Below are 15,365 nucleotides of genomic sequence, written 5' to 3'. Positions count from 1 at the left end.
TTAGATTGGTTGCTGGCACATGGGAGCATTATATAAATATTTGCTCTTGTTTTTATTATGTAGAAATACATTTCATTTGAGGCATGTGTATAACCATAAACGTCTGTTTACAAGAAAATAACTTTTCAGTAAGAGGTTCAGGATTGCTCTTGAGCTGGAGCTAGGGAGCCCATGACAAGGTTATGGAGACCCTGAGCATTCCTGCAAGTCCGGTTGAAGAGGAGTCTAAAAATGGTTGACAGAATCCAGGAGGAAAAACTATTATGCCCTTGGGAAGTGGCTGCTGCTTTGAAAGATTAGAAATGAACAGGAATAATCTTATCATTTATGTTCTGCACATTCAGGTTCTGAGATACCACCGACAAGAACTTTAATTTATGAACTAAGATGTTTTAGATGCTGCCTGCCTCGTTTTTGGGAAGGCCATAGTTTTATTGGAGACATGCTGCATTGGGGGGGGGGGGGATACTTTTAAAGTTTTTAGCCTTGGGCATAAGAAACCATTGGCACCAAGCATAAAGCTTTGGAAAATTAAGTTTTTCTCAAACTATGTTCTTGAGTCAGCACAAACAGGAACTGTTCCAAGGTCAGCTGCAGGCAACGTTGTGAAATCAACAAAGCATCAGTGTTTCCGCCCTCTCTTTTTAATGTCCTTTCTGCCCTCCACATCCTCCCTTCTCTGCCCACTTAACGTGGGCAGGTCCTCTCCAGAGACAGGGTATAAGTCACTAGGGCACCTGTTGAGTTAGTATTGGCCTTGCAGCACTTATGCACAAATGCTTTTATCTATTTTGAAGGATATCTCAGACCTCAATAAATGTAATGGGGAGGTTGTTATGGGGGGACAAACGATAACTACCAAATAATTGTTTTGTACATGTGATTTCATTTTATGAGAGGCATTAGAGTGGTGGTTAGAGCACAGACAATGGTGACAGGATGTCTGGGCTCAAATCTCTGGTCAGCCATGGGCTCACTGGGACCTTGGGTGGGCTGCTTAAACCCTCTCTGCCTCAGTTTCCTCATCTACAAAATAAGGATTGTTGGGAAGAGTAAATGAAAGATTACATCTCACTTAGATTTGTGTTTAGCAGGCAGTCCAACCAAATAAATGTTAGCTATGACGATGATGTCTTAGTGGCATCACTATTTTAGCTAAATCAATGCACCATCTTATTTAATCCTCCCAATGGCCCTGTGTGATAAGTATTATTGTCCCCTTTTACAGACAGTAGAAATCAAGGCTCATAGAGAGGTGAGGAAATGGGCTTAGAGTATGACAGTAAGTGGCAGAGCCAACATTTAAACCCAGATTCTCTGATTCTTAACCACTATCCTGTGCTGGGGGCCTCTTCTACTCACACAATGTGAGAACTGTTAGCATGAGAGGACCAAGTACGTCGGAAATGATGGATTTGTGTCCCAAATGTGGCCTCGGGCATTTGTGACTTTCCATGCTCTTTATTTTCCTTCATTATCAAAGAACATGAACTTATTCTGGTCCTGCAGAGAACTGTGGTCAAGAGGCCACAGAGTAAAGAGGTTCAAAGCATGGCTTGCTCAGCCAGTGGTAGGGTCCCAGTATATAAGCCCCTCCCTCCACCTTCTAAATGCCCATTGGTTTAGTGAAAGTTCTAGCACTTACCTCCCAGAGTTGTCATGAATGATCAGAGAAAGTGTCTGCAGAGTCTTACAGACAGAGTGCACATGGTCTGGACACAATTTGGGTTAACCATTATTGCTACCCTCATTACAGTTACACACTGCTTAACAACAGGGATACCTACTCTGAAATCCACTGTTAGGTGGTTTCATCATTATGCAGCCATCATAGACTGCACTTACACAGACCTAGCTTGCTACACCCTGGGGCTGTATGGCACACTACTGTCACACCACCGTCATATATGTGGTCCATTGTTGACTGAAACATCATTACACAGCATATAAATGTATTTGCTTTCCATAAAAATATGCAAGTAAAATTTAGCCCCAATTTAAGTAGAATGGAATCCTACTTTTTAGCTTTGGATTTAATAGCTTTAGAACTTTGGTTCTGAACTGTGATTCTGTCTTTGATTGTATATGTTCATATCACAAGGCAAGCTTATTTATGCATTTTCAACAAATATTTATTTACTAGAGGCCTGGTGCACGAAAATTTGTGCACTTAGAGGGGTCCCTCAGCCTGGCCTGTGCCCTCTCTCATTTCTGGGACCCCTTGGGGGATGTCCACCTGTTGGCTTAGGCCCACTCCCTAGGGAATTGGGCCTAAGCTGGCAGTCACACATCCCTCTGGCAGCCCGGGAGCCCTCGGGGGAAGTCCACTTGCAAGCGGGGAGCAGGCCTAAGCTGCAGTTGGACATCCTTAGCGCTGCTGAGGAAGCGGGAGAGACTCCTGCCACCACTGCTGTGCTGGCAGCTGTCAGCCTGGCTTGTGGCTGAGCAGAGCTCCCCCTGTGGGAGTGCACTGCCCCTTGGCGGTCAGTGTGTGTCATAGTGACCAGTCATTCCCAGTCGTTCTGCTGTTCGGGTCAATTTGCATATTACCCTTTTATTATATAGGATATCTATTACTAAACATTTATGGAGTGCCTACTGTGCACAGGCCCTGGGATACAGCAGGAAAGGACACGGACATGACCTGTGCCACTGATGTTTATATTCCCGGGAGGGCTGTGTCATGACAGTTGGTACCTCTTCTGAACTCTGCTTTCCTTTCTACTGATTCTATAATAACATACTAAGGCAGATTTTTTGAAAACAAAACAAAGTCCCACTAACCTACAATCTCCTCTTTCTCTCCCCCCGCCCCCCCGCCAAAGGGATCTTCAGATAATGTAATCCTGTCCACAGTTTATACGCAGCCATCATTTACATAGTTTTGCTGTTAGCTAGTTTGGGGTATTGACTAAAATGTCCTTTGTTTGCTGGTAGTGAAAACAAAGGAGGTGCATCCATGTGTGTGCCTGTGGCTGGAAGGGGCCGCTACCTGTGTAATTAGCCCCCTGATATTTATTACCCAGGAAACCCAGTCCCCTCTAAAAAACGTAGCTCAGTGGATTAGACATTCATCTCAAAGGGGGTGATAGCTTGTTTCAAAGATCCGCAGATAAATAGGAAGTTATATGAAAAGCCCCAAATGCCCAGTTTAGTTCCTGATGTTAAATTGCAAATAAACTAAATCTAGGCTCTGGAGGGACCATTTGGAATAACTTAAAGGAGCAATTACTCAGCCACATCTTGATGCTCTGGAAGGAGGAATTCCCTTGTGGAAGAAGAGACCCACACCCAGCAGGGACGTTCACTGTATGAATTGTGCCACTTATTTAACTGCTTTTTACTTACTGAAATATTCAATACCCACACGCAATGTAAATATATTTTAAACAAAACACTAAAGGGACAGCCCTTCTGGAAGTGGGGTAAAAAAGGATTGAGTCTCTTGCTGCAAAAATGATTCCTCTCATTGATTCTTATCATCTCTTTTTGACATTTTTCTCCTCTCTTTGAACAGATGACCCTAAAGCCATTATCGCTAATCTCACGGTAAGTACTGCACGTGACCAGGCCTCTGCTATTAGAGCAGCTTCCACATGCTCATCTCCTGTGTTCACCTCCCCTGTGGGGCGGGAGGAGCACTTTCCCCATTGCCCTGTATCCTGTATATTTGTTCTCTTTAGAGCTTTCAAAACTCCGGGCCTGTGGACAGCTGCAGGCTCCCTAATGGTCTTGGCAATGATACAAACAGACAATATTTGATCTTTCCTCATTAGTACTGAACAGTATTCATTCAAGATTAAACAAATCCTTACTCTCTCTGAACCAGATCTGCCCACCACCCTGTTCCATCACTCCCCCATCCAGGATAGAGTCCTTAAAAGCACATGAGGATGTAATCACATGGGCCTCAACATGTGTCCACCTCCCTTTCTTTCCACCCCCCACACCTTGATTGAAGCTTCTGGGAAAGGCCTTGGAGCTTGAATTGCTTTTAGTGAGTCAGGAGTATATCTTAAAAATGCCTTACTCCCCTCTGACGGTAGCCTTCCATCTCCAAAGTTACCTGATCCTCTTTGAACCTATTCGTTTCCAGTTTATATTATTTGAAAGGGGGTAACAAATTCCATTTATTCACTAATCTTTTCTTTGGCTTAAAACTTCCTTCAGCTTTCTAGAGAGAGACTATCCACACCTTTTTCTAGAAGACACTCCGTCTAAACTCCAATTTTCATTTACATTTCAGTGTAAAAAACCAGATCAGCACTTTAAGCCTTACATGAAGCAGCACCTTCCCAAACGTTTGCACTATGCCAACAACAGAAGAATTGAGGACATCCATTTATTGGTGGAGCGCAGATGGCATGTTGCAAGGTAACTTGGGCTTGACTGGCCCCATTTCTTATCTGCATAACCAGCTCTTTGACAACTGGAGTGCCTATAAGGTCGTCAGCCATCCTAAGAGGAAATATCACCCTTTCCAAAGGGTTTTCTATGCTAAATAAACAATCAGTGCTGAGATAATAATACATTTATATTTCCTGGGTCTCAGCATCTCAGTGTCTCTCTCCTTTTCAATTTTTGCGTTTACATTCTAGCCTTTATTCTTATTACTTGAGTAAGTCAAAAGTGTGACTGGGGCACTGCTTTGCCACACGGAACAGATTTGGTCTCAGATGACAAAACTTAGCCCATAGCAATGGGCTAAGAGGAGTTCAGAACATGTTGTTAATCTTAAAATCTCTGTTGCTGTAGACTTGTTTTATTTCGGCTTAAAAGTTTTTCGTTATTGCCCTGGCTGGTTTGGCTCAGTGGATAAAGCGTCGGCTTGTGAACTCAAGGGTCCCAGGTTCGATTCCGATCAAGGGCATGTGCCTTGGTTGTGGGGGGTGTGCAGGAGGCAGTTGATCAGTGTTTCTCTGTCATCGATGTTTCTGACTCTCTATCCCTCTCCCTTCCTCTCTGTGAAAAATAAGTCATATATATATATATATATATATATATATATATATATATATATATATATATAAAGTTTTCCATTGTTTATCTTTTTTTTGAACTACCAAAGACTCCAATATTGAAGAGACCATTTCTTGCTCTTGAATATTTTGTAAAACATGTCCTCCAGAAGCTAACCACTTCCAAAGAGTTAAGCATTTAAAGTTTATCAGTTTTCCACCCAAACTAGACAGCAGCCCCTTCCCCCTCTCACTCTTATTCTGACTTTCTCCTTTTAAAAAAGTGCTGAGAATCAATCTGTAGTAATAACTGAACAGTTTCTATATGCACATGCACTCTAGCAGAGCACTTTAATGAGTTTCCAAGGGAGAGAAGATAATGAGAAAATGTTTATTCTCTAGGAACTTACATCAATATGGAACACATGGAGAGACACATGACATAATAGCCCATTGTTACTGTCAGGGGGGTACATAGAGTTAAATATGTAAGATTATGCAGAGAGACGTATGAAGACCAGAAATTATCGAAATAATTTAGGGCAGACATGGGGAGTCTTCATGGAAAAGTTACAAAGATATGACCAAATGGCTTGGCTCTGAGTATGTCCTCTTTAGGATCATTTATGTATGGGTGGCTTAGAAGAGAGAACAAATTTGGCACACTTGGTAGATTTATATGAAGTAAATGTGGTTGTTGAGTGGAAGTTAAATGAAAGATGACGACAGTTAAGCAAATTAGCGCAGACTAAAGCCAGACATTTTAATGTCTGCCTTTAGCAGCAAATCTTTTAACTCTTCATTGTTGTGTTATTATATGTGCATATCTTATTAACCCAAGCTGAAAGCATTTTTCCTAAGGGTGGACACCCAAACGCTTAATTTCTTTATTTTCCCCTAAGCATTTTAGTTCAGTGTGATGTACTTAGGAAATATTTGTATTAATAAACATGAGCCCTGGTCAGTGGGAGTCATCCCATGTACTGAAAGGTTGATTGATGGTTTGATTCCTGGTCAGGGTGAATGTCTGGGTTGCGGGCTCCATCCCTGGTAAGGAGCATGCAGGAGACAGCCCATTGATGTTTTGCTCTCACATCATTGTTTCTCTCTCTCTCTTCTCCCTCTCCCTTCCTCTGTCTCTAAAATGTCAATAAAAATATTTTAAAAAAATGGAAGTTCTTTGGAAAAGTGCTACATGACACTTAAGCAAAAGGAGTCTTCTTGTCACAAAGAAAGTCAAAAGGTTTTGATGTATACAGAGTGATGTTTCCATTTTCTGTTTATGTATTGAGATAATTATATAGGTGAGGCTGGGCTTTTGCTAGATATGTCACTATTACCACTCAGTTATACTTTTTAGTTGTATTATATCATAGGTAAAGTTGAATGCAAACATTTTTATAGAACGCAGATCTTCTTTCATTGATTAAACATCCCATATTTAAAAGTGCCTACCATGTGTTTGGCATTGAGCCTAGTGAGGAGTATAGAAAAGTGAGCTGGAAAACATGGCCCCAGACTGGAGAATCTTATGATCTCTGAGCTGAAGCACATGGGCAGACAGAACATTGCCAGTGACAGGTGCTTTGCTTCATCCACATGTACAAAGCACAAGGTACAAGGAGGGCACCGTGACTTCGGTTCAGAGGTACACATTTGTCCTGGGCTGATTGTCAAAGCAAAGGCACGTGGGAGAAATGAATAGCATTGCCTTTTATCACCACAGGGATGGTGCAATTAAAATAGAGATAAATATGCTTGGAAAATCTCTTCTTAGAGATTCTTTGAGCACTGAACTTGGCTTTTTATCAGAGTGATTTCATGTGAAATCCTGACTGATTGTGCAATTATTTCAATGTAGGAAACCTTTGGATGTTTATAAGAAACCATCTGGAAAATGTGTTTTCCAGGGAGACCATGGCTTTGATAACAAGGTCAACAGCATGCAGGTATGAGCAAAGAACTGGTCTTTAAAAACGTGTTTTGGTGATTTTCAGGAGGGATGGGGAATGGAGGTGTGAGTGAAGGTACACGGTATTCATAAGTAGGAGAAGGGTTACTGCTGGATATTAGCAATGTCTAATTGTTCTTCCTTTTCTTATCTTTGGAAGACTGTTTTTGTAGGTTATGGTCCAACGTTTAAGTACAAGACCAAAGTGCCTCCATTTGAAAATATTGAACTTTACAATGTTATGTGTGGTAAGTCACTTACTATTAATCAAAACCAATGAAACAATCTTGAGTTAACATATGAACTTCCTCAAACTCAGAGAAAGAAATGAAGTGACTTCTTTTTGGGACCACCTCATCCCCCTGCAAAAAATAATATTGCCCATTGGTTTGAAGGACAGAATACCATTCCCTACTATGGCTTCTTTGTCTTCCTCCACCAATTGACTAATGAGGGGTTTTCATCATGTTGCTGTTGGCAGCCTTTGGCTGATCCAACATAGCATTAGAGTTTGACACCACCGGTCAGAGACCTAGTGAAGCAAGAGTTCTGCACAGAGCTTTCTCCCACCTCCATCTATCGTATTGCAGTTCAGTTAAAATTTTGCCAGCTTGCATCCTGGCCAGCTATTTATGTACTCCTAATTATTTTTCTTCCTTGAACTTCTAGTTGCTGAATGAGGACAACTTTTCCTATTTAGTAAGGGAGTGCCAGTCTGGTGGTTAAAGGGGGAGTCTGAAAGTCGGGTCTCCTGGGTTCTTTTCCCAACTTGGCTGCTAGCTCTTCCCTCTCTGCCTCTCAGCTTAGGCAAGTCACTGTGTGCCTGCTTGGCACCCATTCACTTGCAATGAAGTCAGCCTGTTCATTTCACAGTGGCACTTCAAGGCCTAGGGCCAAAGCCTCCTCTTGTCCCTGTACTTCTGTGGAGTGCATTACAGGGCAGGCCAGAGATTATTTATTGATTATAAGACTCATTTCAACATTTGGGATACAAAGTTTCATAGAGATGCAGAACAGCATGACACTGATAGTCTTTGGGTTCCTTCACTTTTTCTTTTTGGGAATGTCTGTCTGTGGCTTCTTTTCTTTCTTCTCATCAGATCTCCTGGGATTGAGGCCAGCTCCTAACAATGGGACCCATGGAAGTTTGAATCATCTCCTGCGTACTAATACCTTCAGGCCAACCATTCCAGAGGAAGTCACCCGGCCCAGCTATCCAGGGATTATGTACCTTCAGTCTGATTTTGACCTGGGCTGCACCTGTGATGATAAGGTAGAGCCAAAGGTAGAAATAATAGTTATGTTTATTGTGGAGGAGGTTGTTGGGTATAGACCAGTTTTGTCCACTAGAACTTTCTATAATATGTAAATGGTCTATATCTGTGCTGTCCATAATGGTAGCCACTGGCCAGATGTGGCTTTTGAGCACTTGGAATGAAATTTTTAATTTTGCTTAATTTAATTATTTATGTTGAAAGAGCCATATGTGACTTATGGCTACCATATTGGACCACATTTCTGTACCACTATAGGTACAGAAAGTGAAGGGCAAAAAGTAGAATTTATTAAGCTATTTTGTGGGTTCAGAATTCCCAATGAATGACTTTTTTTCTTTTTTTCAACCTGGATCATGTGTCTATTAGTCATGTCCCAGTAGGAAATACATGGCCCATGCAAAAGAGGTTTTTAAGAGTTTAAAGGGTCTGTTTCCATCATTTTTAATGAGAGGACTATTAATAAAGGCTGAGCAGTATAGAGGGATGTCATTAAGGGATAGTGAAGAACCCTGGGGCCAACAGGGGACCAGTCCTAGGCCTGAACAATTAAAGGCGGAACAGTTACGAAAACATGGAGAGAGAGCTATCTGTAGGAAGGAACTATGGAATTTGGTAGATAGGTGCAGCCTACTATAACCTTGTAGGGAGTAAAGTTGGGGAATACATACCCCTGTCGTCTTTCCTTTAATCTCCTGCTTGTGCCTCCTATTGGTAAAGCCCAACAAGATGCCAGAGAGCAAGCTTGCTCTTCTGATGCTATTCTGAGAGGTCAGTTTCTCAAGGCACAGAGAAGAGAAGGGAAAGGTACAACCTGGATGGTGATGGTGGTGGTGGGGGGTGCAAATAGAGACTACCCAGCACATCATGTTTGGACAGCTTTGAATACCAAACTACTAGTGTTAAGCAATAATTTGTTGAATTTTGTATTGATCAAAGACCTTTATGTTTGCCAATCAGTACTTCTGACAGTAAGAAATTATGGTGTTGCCACACTGTGTTGATGTGATTCTAACACAAAGCAAAGAAACGGGTTATTTTTGCATGTGTGATTTTATTATGGGTAAATCTGTGATCTTTCTATTAGACCTCAAAGAAATGTAAACTAGTTCTTCTAGTGCCCCATCCCATCCCCTACCATTTGTTACCTCCCAGAATTCCTACAGGCTTAGGAGCCACAGTTTGGGATCTCACCACTGGAGGAATTCAATTTGTCCTTTATCCCCCACCTCCTTTTTTGTTGTCCTTAATTTTTGCTCCTGACAAGAACCAATGAGGGTAATTACTCGCAGACCTCAGCTGGAGAAGTTGCATTGCCAAAGTCAACAGGAAGTGGTTTTGGAAGTGGAATCCAAATATAACCTTAGAGGAATCTATTCGTTGAATCTTGTTTTCCGAATTAACTTTCGTGTAGAGAACAATAAATATTTTGGATATGTTATCTTAAGCCATTTTAGAGGAATAATGAATTGTCTTTATTTTGTCTGTGGGTTTCCCCAAAAGACTACCTTCCTTTTCTTAAAACACAACAACAGCCCAAGCTGGTTTGGCTTCAGAATTGCTGAGGCATTATCTTTTCAGCTTTGGAAAAAGCGATTCCATAAATTAGTTGAGGAATCACTTTAACGTACCTAGGGATTAATATGAAATATTGAGGCACTATTTGAAATAATTTACCTACCTGTGCCCAAATAATCATCATTACCAGCATGGAAGGTTGGTACCATGATTATTCAGTTTAAGAAAAGGAAAACCAAAGTCATGGAGAGATTACAGAAGATGCCCATGACCATAGAACTTCTAGGAAGTAGATGTCAATTTGCGATAAAATTGTAATTCCTCTACGGAGTGTATCATATTGATGGCATTTAGAATCTTGATTTGAATTTAGCAGGCTACTAAGTAGAGACAAAGGTGCAGAAAAGAAAGAACATTTCTGATTTGCTTTCTTTTCTCTTTCCTTTTTCTGGATTTCACACATGAAGAACAAATTGGATGAGCTCAACAAACGCCTTCATATAAAAGGGTCCACAGAAGGTAAGGGGTTGATGGAAAAAGCAATCAGATATGTTTTGTTTTCTAGTTTTCAAAAATTTAAGAGACTTCTTTACTTCATAGTGTAAGCACAATCTTTTTTTAAATTTAAATTTGGATTGCAAAATGACTTCAATATCCATCTGGCAAAGGGTATTGGTTTATTCTATGTACACAGATGCCAGCTGTGTAATAGAAAAATCACATTATATATTTTTTCTTCAATAACTTTTAAGCCCTTTAAAAAACAAACATACAGTTGTGTAGCTGATGGGTCATAAGATAAGGTGCTGATGAGAACTTCTATGAAGGGACTGAAAGTCACAATTACAAATAGTAGCCGCTGGTACCTATATTGTAGCTCACTTACATGGAGAGTCAAGTGTGTCTGTTGTGGTGGGGAGAGATAGACAGAAGGATCCAAATCAGAACTCCCTTTTCACACAAGGATCACCCTAACTTATTCTCTTATTTTATGGGTAATGTTAATAAACATGTGTTAGTCAACTTTTGCAAGCTTGTGATAAAAAAAAACTTCAGTGATTTATACCAAGAAAGCTGCATTTTTGTGCCCACATTTCAGCATGTTGACTATAGGCTAAGTGTGGGTCTGCCTCATTATTCTGGAATCCAGGCAGAAGGAGTAGCCCCTAGCTGAGTCATGCCCTTTTCATAGCTAAAGGAAGGAGGAACAACAGAACCATGGAACAGGTCTCAGGCTTCTGCTGTTATGAGGCATTTGTTAACTTCACAGTTCACTGGCAAAAGCAAGGCACATGAAAACAGTGGAGTGAATAAGTATATTCTGTTGATGAAGAAACGGTCCTGAAGTCACATGGCAATGGGCGGAAGTAATAATTAAGGACAATAACGCATCTACTCCACAAGCTCTTTTATCTGGTTTTGAAATTCCAGAAAATTAGAAGAAATCAGAAGGGGAGGAAAATGCCTCCATGCAGTCAGTTTATTGCAGTAGATGGGATAGTATCTTGTAACAGCGAGGGAATGACTAAAAGTCTATTAAAAAGTAAGTAGAACTCAAGCACAGCAGCCCCCAGTCATGCAGTAAAGATGTGGAGTCGCTGTCTCCTGAGAGCAGTACTTGAGTTACTAGCTGACATGTGGTTCTGTTTATCACATGTGCTGTTTCCAATCTGATGAAGTCAAGGTTAAGGAAACCAGTAGAAGGTTTTATTTACTTATTTTCCCTCTTTATAAAGATCTTCATCTTGTTTCTTCTTCCCTTTCTGCATCATCCCTCACCCCCCTGCCCCATCCCCCTTCTTCTTTGATCATAGAACACAGACTCTGACATATAATTGGAAGAAAACAGCTTTGAAGATAGGGCTTGTTTGGTGGAAGGTACACAGATCCTTCACACACTCGAGAAGTGATTTGAAATGTTTGACATCTAACCTCTAGTGGACTTCAACGTCATTATAATTAGAAGTACAGTCAAACCTTGCTTCTCAAACATCTCCCATCTCGAACAATTCGGCTCTTTATCAAGATATTCACAGAAAAAAATGTCTGGGTTATTGAGCCAAACTTCAGTTTTCGACCTGACAGTCCTTTCATGCTGATACCTCAGCACAACAGAAATTGTCTCTTAGGCGACAAACAAAGGAGAGAATGCTTTTGTTGCTGGTAAAGTCAATGATGAGCACCATTTTAAAACATAAAGAGGCCATAAAGAGTGCTAATGTTGCCAAGGGTGTGAAAGAAACAATGACCACAGGCAATTGGAGGTAGAAAAACTGTTGTTTACTTGAATAAACAAAAAGCTGTTAGCCAGTGACAGCCATTTCAGAGGCAGTGACACATGAACAAGTAAGGATGCTGCATGCTGATCTGAAAGACACCCCTGGAACAAGTGCTGAAAGTGATTCCTTTAAGGCCAGTAGGAAGTGGCTCGATCAGTGTAAGAAAGGAATTGTTTATTATAGATTAAACAGTACGTTAGACATGTACTGTATATAAGAAAGGTTAAAATGGAATTATTTGGGGTCTGGAACAGATTAATTAAATTTACATTATTTCTAATGAGAAAAAAATGATTCAGTTTTCAAACAAATCACTTCTCGAACAGCCTTTGGGAATGAATTAAGCTCGAAACCTGAGGTTCCACTGTATTGGAATGTTGCCAGGGTCAAGGGTTGTGGAAGCTCATGATTTGAGTCTTTCAATATACCATCACCAAGACAGAGAAATAATACTGAGATGCTTCTCTCCCAAAGTCACTAATGAAACAGGGAATGATGATAACTTTAAATTGAATCCCATTTTTTTGCTGATTCAAGTTCTGGCTCTTCCTGGCACTAAAACATTTCCATCTGAGGGGGAAAAAGTCTGCATTTAGTTTGTTGGTGGCAGTGTGCTCATATGACAAGACCAGCCCAACAACTCATGCTCAGTAACCTCAGACTTCTGAGTGTGAAAACCAGAGGTGTGTCTCAAGGTGAGTCACTACCTTTCAGAGCTGGAGGACCTCTAGTTAGACCTCACCCATCCATCAGAGGTGAGCCTAAGTGTCTTATTTTAAGATGATTTTACATCACTGAAGCTTAAAATGTATATACTTTCATGCAAATGGACCCACAAGGGGATTTGCAGAGTTCTCACCCTGGGTTGGAAACTGATTTCTCTGAAACATCTGGTTCCCATCCGTTGTGTCATCTTAGTTAGATATGACTTCACATTGGTGACCGAAAATATTAGCGGAGGATCCTAGTGGCACATCTCCTTTGTCTGTTCAGGGCCTATTGGGATAGCCTTTAATGATACAAGAGAGACTTTAAAACTTACATGCAATAAAAATATATTTCCTTGTCTTACTATGTGCAAAGCATGTCCTTGTTTAGTGTCTAGAATGTGTATAAGCCTCAGTAGTCCCTTTCTTGTCTCCTTCTGTCTCTCCGTCTCTTGGTCTTTGCCTCCCTAAGGATCCTACCTCCATCATTTCTTCAGCTGCAAAGTGACATTTTTCGTGATCAGAGTTCTTTCTGATCTTCATGGTGTTTCCTGGGTCCTAAATCTAGTCTCCCACCTAAAGTATTCAATGTCTGCTCCACTAGAGTAGAACCTCTTGAATTCAAGTCAGTGTGTATGACAGTACATATGCATGGTAGGAGTAATTGCTTCCCCTTTCTGGATATCTGTGAATATATATTGAAATCTTTAGGCATTTTTCAGACCTAAAGTTCTATCCAAATATCAAGTTTTATTACTTTTAATCCTAGTTTTTTAAAACACACATATAGGGAGCTGATTTTTTTCCAGAATGAATGATGTGCTATGCACATTCCATTTGTAACATTGATATGTGGCTATTTTAGTGTCATCTGCCAAAAAACACACACACATACATCTAGTATACAATACCCATGTGTAAAAGCTGTACGTAACAGTAGTGAAACAACCCAGGAGTTCTATTTGAGGTAACAAAAGAAAGGTATAGTAGATTAACCTTAGGCAATATTTTGCAATAAATATTTTGCTATAAATCTTTAAACTATCATAGAATGAAGTCCTTTACTAAAAATGAAGAGGAAGAATACATAATCTTCAAAAACAGTGATCTAAACTGCTTGCTAAAGCCTTAATATTTCTAGACATGTGGTGAATTCTGGATCTTAATTAGATGACTGTTGTTTCTGAATCACATGTAGTTAATGTCTTGGCAAACTTACTGTGCAATGAGAACTCACTTTTTTGAGAGATTGAGTCAATGGATGAATGAATGGACAAAATGGAAATTTAAAAACTCTCAGCAAGCAATCTGGCACTTGAGCCAGGTAAATTTTCACTGTAAGAAGAATTGCACTATTTATTTTTACCTTAATCTTTCTCTATTTACATTGCTATAAAAATGTTTTATATTTCTCAGTCAGTTTGACATATACTCTTATCTTTGTGAAAAAAGGAATTAAAAATCATTATACCTATATATGTTTGGCTCTCTGTCACACAGACTAGCAATTCATTTGGATAAATGACTTACACATTGGTCATTCTTGTTAACCTTAAAGCACAGTCTGAATATGACTAGAGAAGGAATCTCTGTTACTTGTGCTAAAGTGTTTCTCTGTGTGTGTATCCTTGTGTGTGTTTTGGGGAAGACTTGGGCGAAATCATTATATAGTATAATTGTTTATGAATTATAGTAGGATTCAAGGTGAATCAGATGGAATAGACATTGAATTTTAATAACCTTTACCTACCAATATTTCTTTAACTGCAACTCTAACTACTACAGCTACAACTACTTCGGGTCAAGACTAGCTTTACATATTTGTCACCAAACAGTGCAACACCTAGGGAGAAATGAGACCTTGGGAGGTTAAATTACAGAATCATAAAGCTATTAGGAGCTGAGATGGGTTTTAACTCTAGTTCTACGTGACACTAAAGGCCCTATACTGTCCTGTGAAAAATTCTTCTTACTCTAAGAGACTCTGTCAGGAGAGAATCTGGGTATTGCTATGTAGTTGAATTATTTTATGCAAATCATTAATCTCCAGTTCTTTCTCAGTAAAGTGGAGATGAATTCATCTGCTTAGTCTATCTCTTGGGGTTATGTTTGGCAGGTCATATTAGAAATCTACTTCTTTATAGTCGTAGAGAATAGTATTTTAAAAAATAAAACAAGCATTCAACAAGTATTTACCAAGAAGATAGTTTGTGGTTGATATTATTGGAGTTAGAGAGATAATAAACAAAATGAATAAAATGATATTCTTGTTCTTCTTCTTATTTTATTGTGAGATTTAGCCGGTTAATGAATTACAATGTAGTGTCTTAAGGGCTGAGGTAAGCAAGAAGAAGACATGAATAGAGGCATTGAATCTAATCCCAGAGGAGGTTGACATGGTAGTAAAGGATAGTAGGCCCTTGCAAGGCAAGGAGGAGAAAGGGAGGCAGGAAAAACAAAGATCGTGGGTAGAGATTTTGTGGTAAAATGTAGAAGTACATTATTGTGGATGTTTTAAAAATCACAAAAAGGAGGAATTTTCATGTGGCTCTTAAATTAGCCAGCTAATGCCTGAGACTATGAATCAGGAAGCTGAGGAAGGAGAAGAAACACAAGATCAAGTCTAGGTTGCCAAATTTTGGAAGACAAGAAGAATGAGCACTGGGGAAGTCCACACC

General features: G+C 40.0%; 1 protein-coding gene across 1 annotated transcript in view; it reads left to right on the top strand.

The window, feature by feature from the left end:
• ENPP2 (ectonucleotide pyrophosphatase/phosphodiesterase 2) overlaps positions 1–15,365 on the top strand; it is a gene marked incomplete at its 5' end in the record, with an annotated part of 98,368 nt that overhangs the window by 66,105 nt on the left and 16,898 nt on the right. The window contains 6 exon segments of the mRNA XM_081111666.1: positions 3,518–3,549; positions 4,247–4,374; positions 6,820–6,907; positions 7,070–7,157; positions 8,010–8,182; positions 10,169–10,220. Coding sequence (XP_080967792.1) covers positions 3,518–3,549; positions 4,247–4,374; positions 6,820–6,907; positions 7,070–7,157; positions 8,010–8,182; positions 10,169–10,220 — 561 coding nt within the window.

This window comes from Myotis nattereri, assembly GCF_964212035.1.
Source record: "Myotis nattereri genome assembly, chromosome: 17".
Taxonomy (NCBI): domain Eukaryota; kingdom Metazoa; phylum Chordata; class Mammalia; order Chiroptera; family Vespertilionidae; genus Myotis; species Myotis nattereri.
Note: the sequence above shows the minus strand (reverse complement) of the source record. Positions and strands in the feature narration are given on the sequence as shown.